Below are 22760 nucleotides of genomic sequence, written 5' to 3'. Positions count from 1 at the left end.
GCCTGGCAAGGGGTGGGGGGCAGGTTCCGCATAGGCTTAGCCGGCGGAAACTTCCAGGCCCAGCAGTGGGTCAGATGTGAAGGTGAGGGAGAGAACGGAGGTGAGAGCAACTCGAATCTCTGGCTCAGCCAGTGAGGGAGGTGACACCTGGGGAGGCGATGGAAGGACAAGGGGACAGATGGCATGGGAGGGGGCCCGGCTCTGCTCTGCAGGGTTGACTGTCTCCTGCCACTTTCTCCAGCCACACTGGCCTCCTTGTTCCGTGCACCCTACCCCAGGGCCTTTGCACTTGCTGCTGTCGGCCCACAACTGTCATTCTCCATCCCCCGTGATACCTGCTTCATAGGGCCCATCAGTCTCTGAGATCACCCCATACACATTTGTCACGGTCCCCTGCTACACGGTAAGCCCCAATGGGCAGCATCGTGTCTGTTAGGACTTTCCCCAGTGCTCTGCTTCTATACTGGTCCGTGTTTCTTGGAGTGAACGTATCTCCAGCCTTAACACCTCCTCTGTGAGTCTCCCGTGATTTCTCCAGTACGGAGTCGTGGCTCCAGCCAAGTTCTGTGAAACACCGGGACTATCCCCGGGCCGGACCCTCAGCCCCAGACCACGATCACCCTTCCTGGGACCTTGCCCCCTGCCTCAGTACCCCTCGGGCAGCTACCCAGGTTCTTGTAAACACCCTCCCTCCTCTTGGGGAACTGACCCTCATCCCATGGGATTCTGGGGAGCCGCCCATCACACCACGCCCACCTCTGCCCCCAGCCGCCGCTCCCAGGACACTGAGTTGGTCAGTCCTCCCCTGGACGTGCAGCGGGTGAGCAGCACCCGGAGTGGGGGTGGGGGGCTCCAGTCCTCCCCTGGACGTGCAGCGGGTGAGCAGCACCCGGAGTGGGGGTGGGGGGCTCCAGTCCTCCCCTGGACGTGCAGCGGGTGAGCAGCACCCGAGGTGGGGGTGGGGGTGTGTCCAGTCCTCCCCCAGATGTGCAGCGGGGCCACAGATGAGCAGCGCCCGGGGTGGGGGGAGCATCCATCCCTTGCCAGCTTCAGCGATGAGGTGGGTGGTGATGGTGGGGGGGATGGTCTGTCCCTTCCCTCTGGAGGCCCTTAGGCCCATGCGGGGCGGGGGCGGGGGGGCTCAAGGAACTGATGGAATCCCCCCACCCCCAAGCTGTGACACCAGGTGTGACCTTGCCCCAGAGCAACACCCCCGTGATCACCGTGGCAGAGGGCGGGGACAGTGTTAAAGGCTCCCACTTGACAGAGAAAAACCAGAGACCAACTTTTTCTTTAAAGAAAACAAGTTTTATTTTTATAATCAGAACGTTCTAATAAAAATATTATTATAATATTAGCTACCTTTAACTTCTGGGCCTTGACTCTGTACCAGGCGTGCCGCGAAGTGCTTGCCCACGTCAGTCAGCCCCTGAGACCCCCCACTTCCCTGAGGTAGGTCCAAAGGAATACCCCCAGTGCCCCCCACTCTGCGGCCCGCCCCTCCCAAATCCCTCTGCCAGTCTGGCCCTCGGCTCACTCCCCTCCTCCGCTGAGCGGGGCCCCCCCCCCCGATGGCCCCCGGAACATCTCACCTCCACCCAGGACTGAGCCCCCAGGGGAGGGGTGGGTGTCTCAGCTCAGCCCCACCACCCAGGCTGGTATACAGCAGGGGACACCACACGGGGGGCAGGGCAGGTGCGGCCGTGTGGTTCTGCACTCGGGGACCCCGTCGCTGGCCAGGATGCTGCGTTCCGGCCCCTCAGCCGGCACCACCTCGGGCCCCGCTCCTCCTGCCCTTTGTGAACAAGGAGGGGACCAAGCTCTGAGACGACTTGCCGTCGCCTGCAGACGCCCGCCCCCCAGCTGGCAGAGGCTTTATCCCACGGAAACACTGTCACCGGGTTCCTCGGGCGGAGCCATCGACAAAGGTGTCTCTCCGAGTCAAAAATAGGTTCTGGATTCTTGGTGGTGGGAGTTCCGGTTGAAAAAATAGACTAGACATTCTGAAATCATCTTAGTAGCAAAACAACGACGGTAAGAAAAAGAGTTGCAGCTTTGACAGGAAAGGACGTCGCCAGCGGCCCTGCTGTGCCCGGGAGCCCCGGGCGGGGTGGGGTGCGGGCTGCGGTCTAGAAGATGCGGATTCCGGAGGCAGGTGCCCCCCGACACCTCCTACGGCGGCGGCTCGTGGATGCACCTGCGGCGCGGCCTGCCCCCCGTGGTGCTCTCGGGCGGCCCCGGGCTAAGGCATCTCTGAGCAGGACGCGGTGTCTCCGCAGCCCAGCGGGCAGCCAGTCTGTGGAGGGTGAGAGGGCCCGGCCGGGTGCTGGGGGGACAGGCCTGGGGGCACGGGGGGAGCGGGGACGGGCGAGAGGTGCAGGAAGAAGGCTGGCGGTGTGTGCGAGGTCTGGGTTGCATCTTCGAAGACCTTCCAGGCGTTCTTCCTCCCTAAGGCCGCCCTGGAGACGCAGCGGGGCCTGGATTTATAAAGAAGCGGTCTCCAGTCCGTCCGGGGTCCCGCGGGGTCCCCGGAGACACACGTGGGGCCGCGCAGCCCGCAGCTGGCCAGCCGCCCGGCCGGCGTGTGGGTCCCTCACTGCATCCTGTCGGGCTGCAGCTGCGGAGGCTGGTACTGCACGAAGGCGGTGCCCGCGGGGGCCGCGGCCGACAGCGCCTGGGGCAGGGCGGCCGGGTAGCCGTAGCCCACGAAGCCGGCGGCCGTGGCGGGCGAGGCGGCGTACGGGTACTGGTCAAAGGCGGCCGGCGGGTACTGGGCGTAGGCCGGGCTGGCCGGCGTGTACTCGATGTAGGGCGAGGACAGCGACGGGACCGGGGCAGCCGGGATCACCACACTGGGCTGGACGATGGCTTGCGGATAGATGTAGTGGGGGGTCAGCCTGTGGGCCAAACACAGAGGGTCAGGGCCAGGGTCAGGCGGCAGAGCTGGGGACAGCGGGCTCCAGTGGGGAGTGAGGGAGCGGGGTGAGGCTCCGTTCCCCCGCCCGGTCTATTCCTCATCTGTAAAATGGGGACAGCAACAACACACCAGATGTGCTCCTACCCCAGGGCCTTTGCACTGGCTGTTCCCACTGCCTGCCACCCACTTTCCCCGGCTGTCCAGAGCTCCCCTTCTCAAAAAGCCCCTCCCAGACACCCCCAGCCCAACCCAACGCTCCACACTCCCACCATCCCCCACAGGGTCAGCTATGTGATTTCGAGGGGGCCCAGGTTTAAAAATGACTTCTGATTTTCAGATGGTGTCAGCAAACATCGAGTCCGGCACGGGCTTCTGAGCCTGGGTCCTGTGGGACCCCACCCCTCCATGTCCCCGATTGTCTCCCCAGTGTCTGCCACCTGCCGGGTGACACCCGCAGGATGTGCGGCCTAGCACGCCTTGCCCCGCACCTGGGAGCCTCACCTGGTCATTGACAGCAGGGCCCAGCCCAGGGCACGGCGAACGTGGCTGAGTGAGCACCACGTGAGGGCGATGCACCGAGGGTGTCGACGAAGACAAAGAGGACAGGAGGGACCCTAGAAGCAAGGCCCCAGGCAGCCCTGGGCCCCAAACACCCTCAACACACTGAGTGGGGACACCTGCGGTCAGGCTGCCCTTCGGGTCCTCATCCTGTCTCATGACAGACGGGGCTCAGGGGCTCGGGGGCTCCCAAGGCCACACAGCCATCCCACACAGGGGACCCTCTGAACCCGTGCACGCCAGCCTTCCAGGCAGGGACGGGGTCCCACGCGTCGCCAGCGGGGAGACGCTCAGGAAGGCAGGATCGGCGCGGCGCGGGCCTGCTGTGCCAACCAGCGCTGGGCGTCCCTGGGCGGGTGGCGGGGCCTCCCTGGGCGTCCCGGCCTGTCAGGTCCCAGCAGCCTCATCGGGCAGGATGGAGCGGCTGTCAGCATCGGCCTCTCCTCACACCCGCACAAGGGGCACAGGACAGGGCCACACCTGGGGCAACAGGGAACCCCAACTCCTCCCAGCACCTATCAGCCACCGCCCCCCGCCCCCGCCCCCGCCAGGAGAAGCAGTTTTGAAAGACCAGGCTCCTGCCATTCCCTCCCGCTCGACACTCAGCAGGGGCGGACCCTGGGGCGGCCTTGGGAGCAGGTGGACAGGACTCAGGCGCCCCCCTCGCCCTCGCTCCGGCACCAAGTACGGAGCGGGCCACGGCAGTGTCCACGGGACCGGCGACCAAGCAGAAAAAGCCGAGCGTCCCCCGAGGCCACCGAGCAACACCCCACGTCCCTCCAGGGCCCGCCGCACACGGTGGCGGGGGCGACCAGGCGGCCCGCGCTCAGCCCACGCCTCCGCCCTCCACGCCGTCAGGAGAGCGAACCAGCAGCTGAACAGACGTGCTGCCTCTGCAAAACCTCGACGTGCGTGCTCCACGTGACATCGTGGACGCTAAAACCAACAGATGTGTATCTGCGACCACGCGAAGAGAGGAGAGGCTGACCCGGATGAAACCCCTGCTTTTACGGGTCCAAGAGCTGATGGAACGTTCTCGGCATCGTGTTCCAGGCGCTCAGGGGGATCTGGAGGCCGCCGGAGGGTGCTGCCGGGCCCTGCGGCTGCTACCGGGCGCACGACTTCCCAGGCATAAGCAGGAAAAGGGGCCGTGAAGCAGAAGCCCCGCGGGCGCCCCCCACAGCGGCACAGACACACCAACGGGGTGTGCCCAGGCCGCGACGAGCAGGGCCGCTGCGCACGCCAGCGCAGTGAGCCAGGTCGCACGCACTGCAAACCCGAGGCAAGAGTGGTTTGTTAACCGCCGGGGGCTCTGCGAGGGGGCCGGGACGGAGAACAAGGGCCATCGGGGCTCCTCCTGGGGAGACAAGGTCCGGAGGAAGACGTGCCAGCGTCCACCCGCGTCTGCGAGCGCACGTTGTGCCTGGAGATGGTGGATGTTCGGGGACCCGTCCTTCCCCCCAAGGGCAGATCCAGAGGAACGAATCCTGCACCCGTGAGCCCCCGGGAAGGCCAGAGCGCCCACAGGGCCTGGTGTGGGCAGGGCTGCAGCCCCGGGGCCCTGGGGGGAGGGAGGGGCAGGCCGGGGCAGCAACACCCCTGCTGACCACAGGCTGTGCCCCCCGACGCCCCACCCTCTGCTGTGCTTGTCAGGAGGCCTGGGGGACGGACACCCCAACCATCCGACCCATGAACCAGAGATGAGACTGCAGAGAGTGGTCAGGGAAGGCCTCTCGGAGGAGGAAGCATCTGCACAGAGCCCGGAAGACAAGACGGAGGTGGCTGCAGGGAACAGCATTCCCAGAAGGGGAAGAGCATGGAAGAGGCAGGTGCGTGCACTGCAGGAGCAGGCCAAGTTGCCAGCCTGTCCTCTGAGGTCGGCCTGTCCCGCCCCAGCGGCACGCACCCTGCGTGCTCACACCGCCCTACCAGGGTCTGTACGTGCCTCTGCCTCCCTGGAGTCCCCACCCCCAGGCGTCCTCCTGACCCCACCTGAGGCTGGCCCATGCCCCTGTCAGGAAAGGAGAACGGAGCCACGACGGAGCGGATCTTGGTACAGCGCCTACCGGGACGCCCCCGGCACCGTCAGGGCCCCTGCTTGGCTCCTGGAACCTCATGAACATTCCTGAGTTTGAGGCCACGGAAGCCTAAAGCCCAGAACTTCTCCAAACATGGGCAGGGACACCCCTGCCGGAGACACCCCCAAGCGTTTGCTAAAAATGTGTCTCCCCTGCAGACGAGGAGTCAGATGGCATCTGGGCATCTGCAGTTGGCGGCCCCCGGGGACTCTGATGCCCACCCTCACGCCAGCAGCGCTGCCCAGACCCACGCCTCACGCCGCCGCCCGCTCAGAAGGACCAGGTCTCTGGCCACGTGACCCCAAGGTCAGCCGGGAGGGCCGTGGTCACACGATGCAGGTTCCACACCATCCACTGCCAGGACCAGACCTCTGTCCCGGCCAGCACGGGGACGCTGCCACGTGGTGCGAGCAAATACTGTTTAGGTCGGGAAGGAAGGGAGCCCCCGTTCGCGGACGCGCTGGGACGGTGCACATTGGCATCTGTTCACCCCCTTCCCTGGAGAGCTCTGCCCCCACCGCCCCTGCCCTCTGCAAAAAGCCCGATAACTTAGATTTCACGCCACGAGAGGTGCCGTGTTACCCCATTTCCCAGAGATGGAAGCTGAGGCTCAGAGAGGCCCGGGTGACATGCACGATCACACGCCGGGGTGTGGCAAAGCTGCCTGGGCCCTGTGCCCCCAGGGACGGGCTGCTGGCTGGAGCCTGCGACCCCGGACCCACCTCGGGGGCCAGCCCAGGTCTCCGGGAGGCCACCCAGAGGGCAGAGCGGCGCCCGTCCTCAACCCGGCAGCCCCCAGTGCCTCTCCCCTGGAGAGAGGAGCTCAGCATCTCCAGAGACTGGGCCCAAGACAGGTGCGTGCGCCCAGACCGGGGTCCAGAGGAAAAGGAGGATTGGCAGGTCCTGCCACACAGCGAGGCCGGGACAGGTGAGTGGGGGAGGAAGCCGCAAGCCCCCCAGGAGGGGACGGACCCTCAGCTCTGCCCACTGGGAGGCCGGGGACGTCCACCCCAAGAGCGGGCTCCTCTCTGCCTGGGCAACTGTGCCCCTCCAGAACATCAGGAACAATGTTCCAATCCTGGAACATTCCTGGTTGTCGCTTTCGTGACCAGATGCCCTGGCCCGGGTGGAGACGGAGAAGCGGAGCTGCAGGGGTGCAGGTGAGCCGCACACAGCCCACGGGGAACCCTCCGAGCTCCCGGTGGGAGGGCCCCTCCCAGGCCCGCACACGAGCTCCTGGCCGCCGGGCACCCGGGGGAAAAGGGCGGGAGTGTCCAGGCGGCTCCTTGCCGCCCCACCTCGCTGCCCAGAAAACTCGGGGCGCTGCCAACCTCCACACGCCTCATCTTCAGGCCCCTGGAAAGGGCCCGGGCCTCACAACACCCTGTGCTGACCAAGGCTGGCCTGTCGGCCCTGCCCACGCTCCGCCAGGCGCTCCTCACTCCCACCCTGGCCCCCCGAGTTTCCCCACCATCTCTTCAGGTCAAGCCTCCACCCACAACACATCATAGCAGGTCCACTGTCCCCACCTCTGCCCCCATCTGGTGGCCAGAGGATCATCTTAAGAGCATGAAGGAGACCAGGTCCCCCCCAGGACCAAGCTGTTCGCCCCACGGCTTCCCACGGCACCAGGCCTCAACTTCTCCCAATTATTCTCACTCAGTGTCCTCACTCCCGCCACCTCCAGCTCCCTTCTGTTCCCCAGACTCAACGAGCGCCTCTACCCCAGGACCTTTGCACCTGCTATTCCCTCTCGTTTGCTTCTTCCTCCTTCCCTCAAACCTCACCTCCTCAGAGGCCTTCCCTGACCAAACCCCAGGCCAACACCAGCACACCCCATGCACCACCAGCTCTACTGCCTTCTTATGACCTGAAATCTGGTTATTTACCGTCTTGTTCTGTTGTTTCCTCCATGAAAACATAAGCCCTATGAGGAAAGGGACTGGGTCCCAACCACTGAGCACATCACCTGTCGAGTGCAGAGGGCCCCTCCTGGCACTGCTGGCACCCGGGTGGCAAAGGAGCCTCCCCCAGGATTGCCGACCGTTTCCTGGACCCTCTGAAGGCAACAGAGGCAGCCCTGCCTGGCACAGCTGGGGGACTCTGGGGAGGTGAGACCTGCCGGCTCAGTTCACGGCTGGCCTTGGCGCTTGCTCTGTGCCTGGCGGCCTCAGCTCTGCCTCTGTGGGTGGGATCCCCCCCAAGGGGCTGCCCTGAGGATTTAAGGCTCTGCGTGCCCTAGAGCCGTCCGGGGGCCTGAGGGAGGGTGAGGACCAGCCCCTAGGAGTGCAGCCGGGAGCCCTGGAGCGACAAGCGGACTGGCCGGGGGGACAGTCAGGCCCAGGGTCAGAAGCTAAAGGTCAGGTCACCAATGCCCACCAGGGCTGCTCCTGCCCCGTGCAACCTACTGAATGGGGGTCTCGGGGCCTCACTCCCATCCCCCGGGGGCCGTGAGTCTGCTGGCGCCTGTGGCACCCCAATTAATGACGCTGCTGACTTGGCCCCCAGGAGGCCCCGGGGTCCAGAGGCGAGAACCCTGAGTCTGAGGCCTGGCGTCTGGCCTGTTTCCCCCTCTGTAAGCCGAGGCTGCACTGAGCCCGACAGAGCGGCCCTGGGTCCCCGGAGCCCCCATAGAAGGCAGGGGTCTCAGGGCTCCGAGCAGCAGGGCCAGGAAGGCCTGGGCACACGGGGTCAGCACCCGACCGCAGCCAAGGGCAGCAGCGGCGGGGACAACGGCCGGGGACAACGGCCGCACGCCACACACTCAGAGCAAGACTCGGGAGGGAATCGCCAGGGCCCCGGAGGGACCCGTTTCTGAACACAAAGCCACCCCCAAAAATAAAAGCAAGAAAGGCAAATGAGCCCGTTTCACTTTTTCTGCCGTCTGGAGGTTTTCGCCTGCCTCGCCTGCCGTGCTGGACGCGCAGGCAGCGCTGGGGGCGCAGGGAGGGGCCCCAAGAGGCCACCAGCGCAGGCAGGAAACCGGGCCGTGCAGGAACCCCCACAGGGGACACGAATGCTCCCCGGGGCCATCAGACAGCAGGCCCAGGTGGGGGCGGCAGGTGTGGGACAGTGCCAGGCCCTGGCTCGCATCTCCACCCAACTTGTCCGAACCTGAAATCCTCCCGTTCCCCCAAACCCTCAGCCTCACCTGCCCCCCTTCCCCAAGGCCGAGCCACCCCTCCATGTGCTCAGCCCGGAGCTCTGGAAGCTTCCCGGCTCCTCTTCCACACATTCTTTAAAATGTACTCGGAATCCTGCAGCTGCTCACCCTGGCGCCGGAGCCAGCAGCACCACGGCCTTGCACGGGGACTGCGGGGGGGCGCGGGGGGCCTGCCTAGGAGGGCGCTTTCAGGACACAAGGGACCCAGCCCTCCTCCGCTCAGGGGCCCCCTCAGGCCCGCAGCCCTCAGAACAATCTAAAGGCACCCCTGGGCCCCCACTGCCCACTTCCTCCCGCTGCTCACGCTGGTGCTGCAGCCCAGTCGCCGCCCCCGCCTGCTGCCACCTGGTCCCCCTGCACACACTCCTCTGCTACAGGCCCCTCCGCACCCCTAACCTGGCTCTGCTCCCCGTCATCCCCACGGCACCCTCGGCCCTGCCACGGAGCATCTGCTGACCACACTGGCTGAACGCACTCCCGGCCTCCTCCTCCCACCACATGGGGGTGGGGGCACGAAGGCAGAGACCCCCACAACCCTCCAGGGCCCTCATCACGTCCACACGGACAACAGGGAAGCTGGGGCTCCCCGAGAAGTCACGGCAACGAGGCATCGCACTCGCCAGTTGTGAAGAAGGCCCCCTGGGAAGCCCTCCCCCCCCAGGACACACCCATGGGGGTGCTCAGACACCCCTCGGCCTCCTCCGTCTGTGCTCAGGCCCCATGCCTCGGCCCGAGCCTGCTGGTCGGGGCTCTCCGGGCCTCAGCAGAAGGCCCTTCCTGCCAGGGCAGTGGGTCGGAGCGAGGGCTCATCCTCCAGGAGCCCCAGAGCCGCCCCGAGGGGCTGGTTTCTGTTCCAGCCGTGGGGCAAACAACAGGTGCGCGCGGGCCGCCCCCGGGGGAGGGCCACACGCCAGCCCACGCCTCGCTCCAGTGGCTGCCAAACAGGAAGCTACAGTGTGGGGAGCAGGGCCACCCCAGGCACCCTGAAAGTAAAAACAAGCCAGGTGACGCCACAGCAGGCACCAGCTTCCTCCCAGCCCCCACGGCCTCCGGCTCTGACCTCACTTCCTGCCGCACCCCCAAGATGCTGACACCCCCCCAGCCTCTCCCACTCCCTCCCCACCCAACCCTTTATTTCCTCCGGATTATGAAATAATGGTACAAGCCCCAGAAGTTGCAAGGACGGCGCTGGGAGGTCCCGTGTACCTCCTGCACTGTCCCCCGAGTGGTGACATCACCCCGCACGTTACCAAAACCAGGAACCCGATGCTGGCACGCCGTTAGCTAGGCTGCGGGCCCCGGGCAGGTGTTTTCTTGGTGTGTCCTGGTGTCAGCCCAGGACACTCTATCACATGTGCAGGCGGCCCGCCCACCACGACACGCACCACACAGAACCGCTCCCCGACGGGGAACCGCCCCCGGCCAGCCACCCCGGCCGCGACACCGGGCACCGCCTCGGGACCCTCGGGGGCACAGAAGAGTTTTTAATAGTCTGATGTCCCCACTGGAAAGGGAGCGCCCACGAGTGGGGAACCGACTCTGTGTCTCTCTTACATAAAGCATCCTGGACACGGCTCCTGGCGTACAACACCCCCAACATGAGGAGTGAATGAATGAATAAATGAATGACCCTTTACTCCTGGGGACACTGGTACGTTCCCGTCACTCCCCAGCCCCTCTCCTATCCTGGTAACCCAGGGATGGGCTCAGACCCCTGCCTCAGCGTGCACACACCCGTGGCCCCGTGATGGCGAGGGCAGTGGGGGCGTCACAAGGGGCGCAGGGCTCCCGGAAAGTCAGGGCACGTGCCGCCCCCAAGAGGATTCCGGGACAGTGGTCTGTCCTGGGGCGCCTGGCTCCCATTTGTTCGGAGCTGGCCAGGGGGAGGCAGCCATTCACCCCCCTCCCCGCCTGCCCCCGACACCGTGTGAGCTCGGGCAGGTTCCTCACCCACCACCGCCACAGGCCTTGTCAGGGCGCTGCGGGAGACGGTCACTGACAAACCCGGAGTCATCCCGGGAAGGCCAGGCCCCAACTGGCTCTGCCCATGGGGGCCGCTCAGTGCTCAAGGCCGCCCTGTGTGGCTGCAGCATCCTGGTCCCCACCTCGCGGACGGGGAGGTGAGCCCAGGCAGGCCCCGGGATCCTCCCTCCAGCACCCGGCGACGCTGCTATGTGGGACCCGGGGCCTGGCCGCACGCCTGGCACAGAGCGGGGCTTGTGGTCAACCGGCACGAAGGCCTCAGCAAGGCCCCCTTAAGAACGGGGGTGGGGGCTGTGCCCAGAGAAGCAGCTGGCCCTTCAAAAATAACCCAAGGAGAGGCTCCAAGTACAGCCAGGCCCAGGACAAACCTCAGATCCTGGCAGGCCTCGGGCCCAGGCGTGGACACAGCCTCTGACGCCAGGAGGTCCCTTCCAGGCCAGACCCAAGCTCTGCCTACACATGCGCCCTCTCCCAACAGCCCGGAACCTGCCTGCCTGCAGGCTGCGGACGGTCCCACCAGGGCAGCTGAGATGTTCGCTGGAGGCCTATGTGGAGGCCGGAGTCCTGTCATTAAGTCCCTTGTCACCTGCCAAGGAAGGACCCTGCAAGCCTCAGGCCTTGGCCCCCCCACGTATAGTTCCATGACGCAGAGCCCAGGGCAGGTCCCAAAAGACCCCGACCCACTTGGAAAAACCGAGGGCAGGGGCATCCCAGCAAGAAGCCTAACGTGTAAAACGTCTCGGGCGAACCTTCCGCACCGAGGTGTCCGGCCCAGCGGGCGAGGCTTCAGCCGTGGCCCAGCCCCAAAGTGGGGCCGTGGACTCTTTGGAGCCGCCCAAGGCAGGGGATGGGAGCCAGGAAGGCTGTGGGGAAGTCCAGCCGGGCAGGAGAGGGGTTAACGGGCGCCAGCTCCCACCGTGCCCCCGGGTCCCACGGCGCCCTGGCCAGCGACAGGCCTGCCCCGCCACCAGCCCGCAGCGCACCACGCCGACTGCTGAGTCAGGCCGGCCGCGCTCCCGCCCGATTGTTCTTGTTCCGCAAAGACAAAAGACAAAAGGGACGCTGACGGCCCAACTCTCCCAGCTGAGGGGCGCTGCGGGGAGGACAGCTGACCCCGGGCCGCCCGGCCCCAACCCCCGGGCCAGCACCCCCAGGGCCCCACCCGCCACCCTGCCACCCAGACTAAGGCCTGGTGGGAGGCGGCGTGACCCGGAGAGGCTTCGGTCCGCTGGCCGCTGGCAACGAGGAGCTGGACGGTCCCTCTGACCCCTTGTGCCGGTTGGGTCCCCGCCCCTTGGCAACCAGCAAACAGAACTGGCCGCCTCCTCGTCACGGGTATCCGGTGCCAGCCAGAGATCTAGTTACAAAACACCGTCACCTGAAGTCGGGAAGACGCCGCGGCAAAAGCCGGGTTGACCCCCGCCCCAACCTCACGTGGGTGGCACTGGGGGCACCATGAGGGCAAGGCCGGGGCACCCTTCCTACCCGCCCACCCCAGAGAGCGGCGGTGCAGTGTGGCCTCGGAGCCAGCCAGCCCGGTTTCAGATCGCGCCACTCAGGGCACCCTGGCGGTCTGCAAACCTGTCTCAGCTTCCTCATCTACGGAGTGAGGACCACGTCAGTCCTGACCTCAGAAGGCTGCTGTGAGGGCAGGAGGGAAGGGGGGGCAGGGGCACGGAGCCCCACGCTCGCACCATGGGACGCACTTGGTTTCGGTTGGGGGAACAACAGACGAGGCACCTGGAGGCTCCAGAAGGCCCAACAGCCCCAGAGGGAACCAGGATTTGAACCCAGGTCTGCAGACTCCAGAGGCCGAGTCCTGACAGTTACTGGAGCCTTAGAGACAGGCTCAGAGGACCAGTGACGACCTAGAACTTGGGAGGGGAAGGCTCTGCTGCATTTGAAGCAACAGAGCTGCAGGTGCTCCAGGCCTGTGCCCCAGCTCTGTGGGGCCAGCACCCGCCCCACCCCACCCCAGGCGCCGGGGATGGACCTGGGGAACAGAGCCAAGGCTACAGAAAATGAGGAACGCCCTCCCCCTGTGACCTAAACTCCAAAGAGGAAGGACCTAGGGTGATGGCAGGTGTCCCCAAATACCTTCCAAGACGGCTCCAGACACTGATGAAGCTGATCCCGGGGCCAGAAGGAAACCCAGAACCACCTGCTCCCAGCCGCCCCCGGGCTCCGTCTCCGGAGAACAGACCAAGAGCTGAGCTCCCACACACGCCAATCCACGCCAAGGCCACCACGCAGACACAGATGCTGCCTGTCTGGGCCAGCACCCCCAAATCAGAGGCATGTAGCAACTCCCCGGCCATCTGTCTGACCCGCTCCGTGTCCCCACCCACCCCAGCCCAGCTCCCACCCCTGCCAGTGAGCCAGGTTGCTCCTCTTTCCAGGGCAGACACACACTCCTGCAGACACACACACTCACACAACTTGAAGCACACGACCTAGAGGCTGGGATGTGGTCTCTGACAGCTCAAGTGCTAGTGTCCTAACAGGGGCCACCTGTTTTATAACTGCCCTCATCACCCCCGCCCCCCACCCCCAACAATCAACCTGCTCCCGGTACTGGGGCACACAGCCGACATCAATCATGGGGCCGGGAAGTCACACCGCATGGCAGGCTCCTTTGTGCCCCTGAAGCGTGTGTGTCTTTCCACGAGCAGCTGCCAAGACTTATTAGAAGTTTAAAAAAAAAAAAAAAAAAAAAAAAACGGCGAAGGAAGGGTGGGATGAGCACGCCTGACACAAGGCCCACAGGCCGGGCCACTCGGGCTGGACAGCTGGCCCCGGTGCGGTCTCACCTGCTGCAGCTCTCATAAACACCAGACCCTGGATGGCAGTGACCTGCCGCCACCATCTGTCACCCACCAGAGCGGGTCACCAGGCACCCTGACAAGAGCCCAGCCGCGGTTCCACGGAATGTGGGGCACACTCCCAGAGCTCACGTGCCCCCAGTAGGCCCATCCTAAGCGCGCCACCCACACAACTCCCAGATGCCATTACCACCCCCGTTTCCCAGGGAAGAACACTGAGGCACACACGGAACCGTGCCACCACGTAAGCTACCAGAGGTCACACAACTCATCAAAGGGAAGCCAGGATCTGAGACCAGGCTGGCAGGCTGTCGGGAGTGGAGAAGTGCCCCCCGCCCTCCCAACCCCCAGAACGCAATCACATTTCTGGAAGATCAGAGAAAGGGATGGTTCTCAGACACAGGAAGGCAGATTTGAACATGACAACCAAAGCTGTGGGGCTGGCGGTCCTGGGGTGAGACTCCCTGGGACCAAGGGGCGCCTATGGCCTGCCCCGGCTGGCCTGCCACCCCTCCTCCAGCCCTGCCCCCAGCAGCCACATCCACTCACCCATAAGTCCGCTGGATCAAGGTGGGGTGCAGCTGCTGCACGCCGATGGCAAAGCCTAAAACCAGACACCAGTTAGAGGCTCGGCCTCACCAGGGGAGCAGAAACACACAGCCCTACCCATCCACCCCCCCACCCCCCAACAAAAGTTGGAGATAGATAACGGGCTTTGCCTACACTCCCAGGCCACCCTCCTCCCACCCACCGGAAAGCTCCCTGCCGAAGCGAGCCCAGGGAGCAGGGCAGCAGCACCCTCTGGGTGTGGGTCCTCGTCTCCAGCCCCGGGGACCAACTTCCTCCTTCCCTCGGGGACAGCCGATGCGCCCTCCTCCCCCTGCCCCACCGGCCCATGTGCCCAGACGCAGGGGTCCAGCTCCCGAGCTAGAGGATGGCGGCCCTGTGACGGCTCTGCAAGCACATGATAGCTGACAGCCACTCCTGGGGCCGGGCCGGGCGGGGGGGCCTCCTCCACCGCACAGATACCAGCACTGAATATAGCAGTCGAGGCGAGCCAGGGAAGGAGAACACGGGCTCTCTCACCCGTCTGGAGGCTCCTCGGCTTGGCGCCCAGATACGCCAGGTTCACATTGGCCTTGCGGCCGTCGATGTTGGGGTTCGGGTCTTTGCAAGCTCTCTCGGCCGCCGCCCGGTCGGCCATGGTCACCTGCAGGAGCACAGGGGCATCAGGGGTTTCCCTCAGGCGCTGGGAGGAGCACAGGGCTGCCTGCTCCGGGGAGGGGCCCCCACTTCCCCCTGGGGGGGGGCTCTCCCACCCTCGGGGCCCTCCCACCAAGGTGCTCCTGGATTCCTCTGCTCCCTCCGAGCTCAGGCGCTGGGGAACCTGCCTTCAAGGGCAGAGCTCCCCAGGGTAGACACGGCACCCTCCCCCCTCCCCTCCCCTCCCCTCCCCCTCCCCCAGAAGGGGGAGGGGCGGGGCAGCCCTCCTGCCTGCCTGTTGCGGGGGCCTGGGGGGCACTAGTTAGAAGGGGAACAGGACACGAGTCTTCAGGTCGTCTCCGACTTGAGCTGCTGTTTATTTGGGGCCCTGAGCGGAACTCCCAGGACACGGTGAGGGAGGGGGTGCTCGCGGCCTCCAGGGCGCCCGGGGGGGGGGGCGGGGGGGGAAGCCTGAGCTCCCGCTTGCTTGTTGCTCCAGGAAGTCCCGGCAGCGTCCGACCGTCCCCAAAAGCTCCCCGCAAACTCCCAAGTGCTAATTGGACGCAGCGGCTCCGCCTCTGAAGCCGGGAGCGGGGTGGGTGGGGGCAGGGCGGCGGGCGGCCGAGCGCGCACCTCGGCGGGGCCCGGGCGGGGGCGGCAGGTGCGGGGCGCGGCGGGGCGCGGCGGGGCGGGGCGCGGGGCCACTTACGAAGCCGTAGCCGCGGGACTTGCCCGTCTGGCGGTCGGTGATGACCACGGCCTCCTCGATGTCCCCGAAGCCCTCGAAGTACTTCCTGAGCGAGGCGTCGGTGGTGTGGTAGGGCAGGCCGCCCACGAAGATCTTGGTGAACGTGGTGTCCTTCTGCGAGCCGTGCATGGCGCCGGGGGCGGCCGGGGGCCGCGGGAAGCCCGCGCTCGGGGCGCACGGCGCGGGCTGCAGCAGCATGGGGGGCGCCCCACCGCCTACGGACCCGGGCCGCGCGGCGCCGCGCTCATGGGCGGCGGCGGGCAGCGAGCAGCGAGCAGGGCAGCGGCGGCGCCGCTCCGGCCCCCGGGCCCGTCCGCTCGCGGGGCCGCTCCCGCCTGCGCGCTGGCTGCGCTGCGCTGCGCTGCGCTCCGGCCGGCGCTCGGGGCACTCTGCGCCGCGCCGCCCGCCCCCGGGCTTTGTAGGCGGCCCCGCCCCCGCCGCCGCGCCCCGCCCCCCGCCGCCGCCCGCCCCGCCCCGGGCGCGCAGGGGCCGCCGGGAGCCGTAGTCCGGGCCGGGCCCAGGGAGCCCCGCGGCGGGGCGGGGCGGGGCGGGGCGGGGCGCGGCTCGCAGCGGGGCTGGGGGTTGCCCTGTGCGCGCCCCCCGGAGTCCGGCCCCCGCCCTCGTGGCGCGCACAGCCTGGTGCACCAGAGGTAAGCGGCGACCGGCATCAGGTGTCCCGAGCCAACGGGACGAGCCACGCAGGATGCGGCAACGTGTATTAAAAGCTGAGATGCGGGATCCCTGGGTGGCGCAGCGGTTTGGCGCCTGCCTTTGGCCCAGGGCGCGATCCTGGAGACCCGGGATCGAATCCCACGTCGGGCTCCCGGTGCGTGGAGCCTGCTTCTCCCTCTGCCTGTGTCTCTGCCTCTCTCTCTCTCTCTCTCTCTCTGTGTGACTATCATAAATAAATAAAAAAAAAAAATTTAAAAGCTGAGATGACCCTGGTTTCGTCTACAAGCAAGATTCATTCGACGAAAGCCTCCCAGGGCCCCTCGTGCGGCGGGCACGGCAGGATGGGGGCCACCTGGATGCCCGGCACCACACCCTCGCTCCGCGGACCAGGCAACGTTGAGCCCACAGTGCACAAGCGGGAGGGACGCAAACCAGGGACCCGCCATCCCGGAGGGTCCCCGGAGGAGGTGGCTCTGGCCTCTCCAGCCCGGCCGGCATCAGGGATTCCTTCCTCCGTCTGCGTGGACGACCCTGCCGCGCGGCAGTCCGGCCCCTCCGTCCCCGTCCCCAGCCGCGGAAGCAGGCCATGCCAGGGCCTCTGTGAGCTCCACACCAGGCAGGACCGGCCACAGAACTTGTTCCAAGTTTTTAGAAATTTCATACCAAACCCAGCGTGGGGCCCTTCTGAGCTCGGGGGATCCCACCTCCACGCGGTGCAGAGCGTGGCTCTGGGCGCCCCAAACACTCCGCACGTCCGTCCGGGCACAGCTGTGCACCCACTTGTACGGTGGAGACCTGCGGCGCTAAGTGGGGTCCCTTCGGGCCGACTCTGTGACCCTTGAGCCTCCTCTGGGGCCGAGGGATACAGGCCGGGGCCTGCGGGACTGGGGGTGGCGCGGCGGGGAGGCGAACCACGTCCCCTGGTCTTTCGGGCGTTACCCGGCACCTGCTGAGTCCAGGCCCTGGGCCCCTTGGCCCTCCTCGCCCGCCTTCAGCAGCTCCCTGTCCCATCTAACTCCTGCCTCGGCCCTGCGGCTCACGTTCCTCCCACACCCCAGGCACAGTCCTGCCTCCTCCAGGCCCTTGGCCTCATTCTTGGGCTCTTCATCCTGCCTTCTCATCCCCTTCGCTGTACTTCTTTCCCGAAGCCCTGGTTGCCTGCACCTGCCTGTACGGCCTCCCCCTTCTGCTCGGAGGGACCTTGGACGTCTTGCTCAAGCGGCAAGGCCTGGCAAGCAGGGGGCCCTCGGCAAGTGTTTGTTGAGTGAATGCACGATGGAACGGAGGTGAGGCAAGCTCTGCACGGGGTTTTCCAGAGCGCCCTCTGGAAACTTTTAAGTGAGGCCCAGACTTCTTTCCGAGAGGCCAGGGAGGGCGGCCAGCAGCCGGCCGCGTGATCTGGGGCGCGCTGAGTGCCTTCGCCGGCCTCAACCTCCCCTTGCGCGGCGGACAGGGCCTCTCGGAGGCCACCCAGCCTTGGCCGGACAGACCCGGGCGGGGCGGGCTGCGCCTTGGCCCCGAGGCGCCGGCCGCCGAGACTCTCCGCCTACAAGTCCCAGAGCCGCCCGCGCCCGGCCCCGCCCCCCGCCCCGGCCCCGCCCCCGCGCCCCGGGCCCCTCCCGGCGAAAGCCCCGCGCGGCAGGAGCGCCGGCCTGGAGCTCGGCTGCACGCGGGGCGGCGGCGGCTGCGGAGCACGTGCTGGCGCCGCGGGGTCCGGGGCTCCCCAGCCGGGGGAGGGGGGGCGGGGGGGGCCTCCCGGGGCGGGAACACGGGCTCGGGCCGGGCGGGGCGGGGCGGGGCGGCCGCGTGCACCTCGCGCCCCTGCCCGGCCCGGGGCCGCGTGCGCCCGAGCGCGCGGGTGCCTGGAGTGCGTGGGGCGGGAGGGGGCTTCACCGGTTCAGCCTGCGGCCCCTAGTAGGGCTTCTGCATTCCCCACCTCTCCTCGCGCCAGGTGGCCCCACGGGCTCCCACTTCGCCTTGGGAATCAGCTCTTCCCCCAGCACATCCCTATTAATGGCCCATCAGGTGTCAGGCCAGGGCTCCAGGCCTCAGGACAGGGCGGGCAGGAAACAAGCAGACACCCCCCACCACCACCACCACCTCCAGGGCTTACATTTCATTTCCGGGGAGTGGAGAGACCATGAATGAATAGAATGGTGAATAGTAGGTTTAGGTTTGGGTAGGTTTTTCTAGTCCAGGGGTGGAAGGGGGACACCGAAGAGGAGCAGACAGTGATACCTGTTCTCGAGAGTCAGGGAAGGCCTGTGGGATTGGTGACAGCCAGGGCCCCTGGAGGACAGGGGACGGCAGAGAGAAGGGAATGCAAAGGCTCAGAACACTTTTTGAGTGTTGGGCACACACACCGCCAATAATGATAAAGTTCCTTTGTTTGGAGCTGGGTCCTTGACTAGGTGACTTACACAGATTAGATGATTTAAACTCAAAATAATCATTATCATCAGTGGGTACTACTAGCCCAGTGTTAAGAGGGAGGGCGGCGAGGCTCAGAGTGGCTTCCCCAAGGCCACGGAGGGCAGCAAATGGTGGCCAGTCCACTGTCCCATTTATTCTTCGCACAGCCTCTAATGGAAGACTTGTCTGCTCTGGTTGAAGCCTGCGCAGGTGGGACCTCAGAGATGTCAAGTGAAGCGAGAATGAAACAGAAGTCAGGGGGAAGGACCAGACTCAGGACCCTACTCCGCAAATGCCAGCCCTTGTCTGAGAGCATGCCTGGGTGAGGGCCCTTGTTGTGCTCGAATTGTGTCCCCCCCAAAATGAGTTCACATCCTAATCTCCGGTCCTCATGAATGTGACCTTATTTGGATGTAGGGGCTTCTTTAATAATCTAATCTATTTAAGAGAAAGTCATATTGGATTAGTATGGGGCCTAATACCATGACTGTTGTCCTCACAAGAAGCCCACGTGAAGATGCACACACCAGTGACAACAGAGCAGAGGCTGGAGAGATACACGGGCCAGAGAGCGCCGGCTGCAGAGTACAGCCCCACTGAACGCCGTGACTTTGCACTCGTGGCCTCTAGGGTTGCGTTGGGGCAGCCCCACAAGACTCGGCGCTGAAGGGACGGGCAAGGCAGAGCCCCAGCAGATGGAATCCCACAGCCTGTCACTCTTGGGATGGGGAAGCGCCATCAGGGCCTTGGGGGGAGGGGCGGGCCCCCCAGTGTCCTCCCAGGACTCAGGCGTGGGAGGCAGCTCCGCTCCCAGCCTTCCTGCTCAGCTGGGGAAGGTGGGGATCCAAGGGTGCCAGGCGCGAGGAAAACACTCAGGAGAGGTGTGTGGAGGGGGGCACGGAGCACAGCCAGAAGGTGGGGAGCAGGGGGCATGCAGAGGGATCCCCAAAGCCTGCTTATCTTCATGGAGGCCCGAGTGACTCGGGGTTTCTGTGGACTCAGGCCAGGGGTGCATTCACCTCAAAGCCAGGCTGCAAGGTGGAAGCGTGCGGGTCCCCTGCTGCCACCTCGGCCCCAACTGGAGGCTTGGGGGACCCCAAAATAAAACATCAACATGACAAACAAAAAGAGGAAGCGAGGGGGACCTCCGCTGGCCAGCGACTTTCACACATCCCTTAAGCCCGATTGGCCTATTTCGGCCCCCCTCAACAGGTGATGAAAGCCACTTTCTTTGCAGGCTGTGGGGGGCCAGGCGGGGAGAGAGAGGGCAGGCCAAGGCCAGACAGCCCTACGTTCGTGTCCTGCACACATCACACGTCTGCCGGTGACAGCCACGTCCCCAGGCCTCAGTCTCTTCAGCTCTAAAATGGGTGTAATGGTAGCAGCTTCGTCACAGGGGCCCATGGGAAGCTGCAGGAGGAAAACACAGAAAGTGCTGAGGTCATCCTCACACTGAGTGGGAACTCAGTAAATGCAGACTCCTGCAATTTTCGGTTTTTTTCCAGCACGCCTCGGCTCCAGCCTACACAGCAGCCTGGGGCCAGGTGGGGAGGTGGGGCCGTGCCAGCCCCTCCCACGCAGGCTCCTTCAGGCCTTCCCATTGCCTGGGGGATGCAGTCCCAAATCCCGCTGTTGGAGATGGCCTCCTGCCCCCAGCCAGCTGGAAAAGCCCATCCTGCCCTTGCAGGCCACGTCCCCTCTCGGGGACCCTGGGCAGTCAGCTGAGGCCTAAGGCCCCTCCTCCGACGATGGTGTCAAACAGCAAAGTGGCTAGAGATGCAAAGGAAAATAATCACATTAAAATGCAGCTATTAGGGACGCCTGGGTGGCTCAGGGGTTGAGCATCTCCTTTGGCTCAGGGAGTGATCCTGGAGTCCTGGGATCGAGTCCCCCATCGGGCTCCCTGCGAGGAGCCTGCTTCTCCCTCTGCCTGTGTCTCTGCCTCGCTCTCTGTGTCTCTCATGAATAAACAAATAAAATATTTTTAAAAAATAAATAATAAAATGCAGCTATTAAAATATTTTTAAAAAACCATAAGCGTGTGAGATAGGAAGGCGTGTGCTCTTTTGCTGATGCATTAAGCCACAAGAGCCGATGGTGGCTGTGAGGGGGCTGTGGTCGCAAAGGGGGTCTCTCCGGATAGAGTCAAGGTGTTGACAGGGCTGGCTCCTTCTGGAGGCTCTGGGGGGCAATCCGAGCCCTGCCCCGTCTCAGCTTCTGGAGGCTGCTGGGTTCGTGGCTCAGGGGCCCTGCCCCCAACTTCAGGGCCAGCTGCCCGGGGTCTGTCTCAGGCCACACCACCCGGACGCTCTCTCCCTCTGCCTCCTGCTTCCCTTGCTAAGTGGAAGGTGATCTCCCTGTCTCAAGGTCCGGAGCCTTACTCACCTCTGCGACGACCCTTTGCCATGTGGGCAGCACGGAGAGCAGTGGCCCCCTTTGGAGCTGACGGTGGGGTTTCCTCGGTGGACATCCCAGGGCAGGGCACCGCCTCGGTGAACCCTAGAAAGGTGACCAGTGCTGATCTGAAAACGTGGATCCACTCCCCGGCGATTCCCCTGCTGAAGGCCGCACACTTTCTGGCACTCTACAGGTTAGCGGGTGTGCTGGGAAGCTCCTCAGCCCGGCGTGTATGTGGCTTCGAGAACTCCGTGAGACCAAGGCCAGGCAGAGGCCGATCCTGTCTGTGCCATGGGAGTGAGGGTGCCGGCCTGGTCCCCAGGGAGCCCAGGAGTGTGCTGGTGAAGGTGCCTGCAGGTACGGCGTGGACCCGGGGTCCGTGTTGGGGTGGGGGACACCATGTCACACAGTTGAGAAGCGAATGGCTACCTGGGAACACTGTCCTGGTCAGCTTGGGCTGCTGTGAAGACCACACACTGCGGGGGTTAAAGACAGAAATTACTTCCTCACAGGTCAGAAGTCAAGATGAAGGTATTGGCAGGGTTGGTTTTTTATGAGGCCCCTGTCCTTGGCTTGCAGGTGACTGTCCTCCCCGTGTCCTCACGTGGTCTTTCCTGTGTGTCTGTGTCCTGATCTCTTCTTAGAAGCCATAGTGATGACCTCACTGAATTTAATCACCCCTGTAACGACCCCGACTCCCAGTGTGGTCACACTCTGATGCATTGGGGGTTGGGACTCACCACAGGAATTTTGGCGGGGGGGACACAATTCAGTCCATACTGTATACCTACCTCGCTTTTGCAGGCAACTCAGAATTGTGCTTGGGGCCTCCCATGCTGGTCAAGGGGCCCCTCCTGCAAAGTCCCCAGGAGGCGGCCAAGGACTGGGGTCATGTTGCACGAGGTCCCACATGAGATGGAGACCCCCGGCATCACGGGACATGCCTTGAACCTAAAGACAGTGGGGAACACATGCCTCAAAAAATTCCCTCACTAAAACTCATCATCTACTGCACTTTTGCTTTAAAGGTCAAGCCCAGTGTCGGAAAGATCCAGAATGGAAATGATGGCCTACCTGGAGCTGGAGGAGGCCCAAGGTCAGGAAGGGTGGGGCTCAGCCCTGCTGGGGAAGGCCCTGGGGTGCAGAGAGTCTCAGCCAGCCCCTCCAGGCCTTGGGGTGATGGTGACACTGCCCACCCCGCTACCAGGGGCCGAAGGGCCCCAAGTTTCCGACCCGTCCTGCAGGAAGCAGCATTGCCAGTGCCTGGATGACCCGAAGGGCAGTGTGGGTTTGGCACGCGGGGTGCTGGTGGCTGAGCTGCTTCTCAGCACTTCCATCCACCCCCCTCCTCACCCCCCACCCCAGGGGGAAACTCCAAGGATAAGCTCGCCTGCCAGCTCTCTTTAGGGGCTGACTCACGTTTTAAGCAAGTAAGCAACAGGCTTTTATTTGCTTTGGAAACAGCCCTCACCTTAGTAGTTCTCTGAATATTGATGCAAAATTCACGACAGACTTAGTTACAACAGGCTCTAAGATGAGTTGCTCAGCATCTACGGGCCTTGTGGGGACCTCACGCCTGTTGTGATAAAAACCCAAAAACAAAAACAAAAACCACCTCTCAAAACTACATCCCCATGGTTCTCCTGCCTTCTCCCACCTCCTCCCACCTGGTGCTCGAGCTCTAGGCCATCAGGGTACCTGCACATGCCTCGTGTGCAGGGTGTCCCGCCGTTGAGCGGTGCAACGCTGGCCGCCTCTGGGCCTCCACCCGGCCCCCGTCAAGGGAACAGGATGCTCACGCTGAAAC

The 22760-nt window shown here is 64.8% G+C and overlaps 1 protein-coding gene and 1 long non-coding RNA gene across 3 annotated transcripts; both read right to left on the bottom strand.

The window, feature by feature from the left end:
• Window positions 1-1286: 1286 nt before the first annotated feature.
• Window positions 1287-15712, bottom strand: RBM38 (RNA binding motif protein 38). 2 transcript variants are annotated; one of them, XM_072801532.1, is made up of 5 exons: window positions 15434-15712; window positions 14608-14731; window positions 14071-14125; window positions 3419-3555; window positions 2760-2897 (listed from the first exon to the last, which is right to left on the bottom strand). In XM_072801532.1, the coding sequence occupies exons 1-4, from the start codon at window positions 15668-15670 to the stop codon at window positions 3423-3425; spliced, it is 549 nt and encodes a 182-aa protein (XP_072657633.1). In that variant the 5' UTR covers window positions 15671-15712; the 3' UTR covers window positions 2760-2897; window positions 3419-3422. The 2 variants fall into 2 exon arrangements, with proteins under 2 accessions (XP_072657632.1, XP_072657633.1); XM_072801531.1 differs by lacking the exon at window positions 3419-3555 and having other exon boundaries at window positions 1287-2897; window positions 15434-15704.
• A 3540-nt stretch (window positions 15713-19252) lies between these two features.
• LOC140617926 (uncharacterized) lies at window positions 19253-21654 on the bottom strand. Its single transcript, XR_012018075.1, has 3 exons — window positions 21383-21654; window positions 20942-21055; window positions 19253-19966 (listed from the first exon to the last, which is right to left on the bottom strand). It is a non-coding gene; the product is annotated as an uncharacterized lncRNA (long non-coding RNA).
• Window positions 21655-22760: the final 1106 nt, after the last annotated feature.

The sequence above is a fragment of the Canis lupus genome, chromosome 26, assembly GCF_048164855.1.
Source record: "Canis lupus baileyi chromosome 26, mCanLup2.hap1, whole genome shotgun sequence".
In the NCBI taxonomy this organism is placed as follows: domain Eukaryota; kingdom Metazoa; phylum Chordata; class Mammalia; order Carnivora; family Canidae; genus Canis; species Canis lupus.
This window is presented reverse-complemented; position numbering and strand designations above follow the sequence as displayed.

Coding starts and splice junctions, on each gene's coding strand:
- RBM38 (XM_072801531.1), bottom strand. CDS start 15,670: ATGCTGCTGCAGCCCGCGCCGTGCGCCCCGAGCGCGGGCTTCCCGCGG. Junction 14,732..15,433: donor AGTCCCGCGGCTACGGCTTC/GTAAGTGGCCCC, acceptor GTGCTCCTGCAG/GTGACCATGGCCGACCGGGC. Junction 14,126..14,607: donor GCCGAGGAGCCTCCAGACGG/GTGAGAGAGCCC, acceptor GTCTGGTTTTAG/GCTTTGCCATCGGCGTGCAG.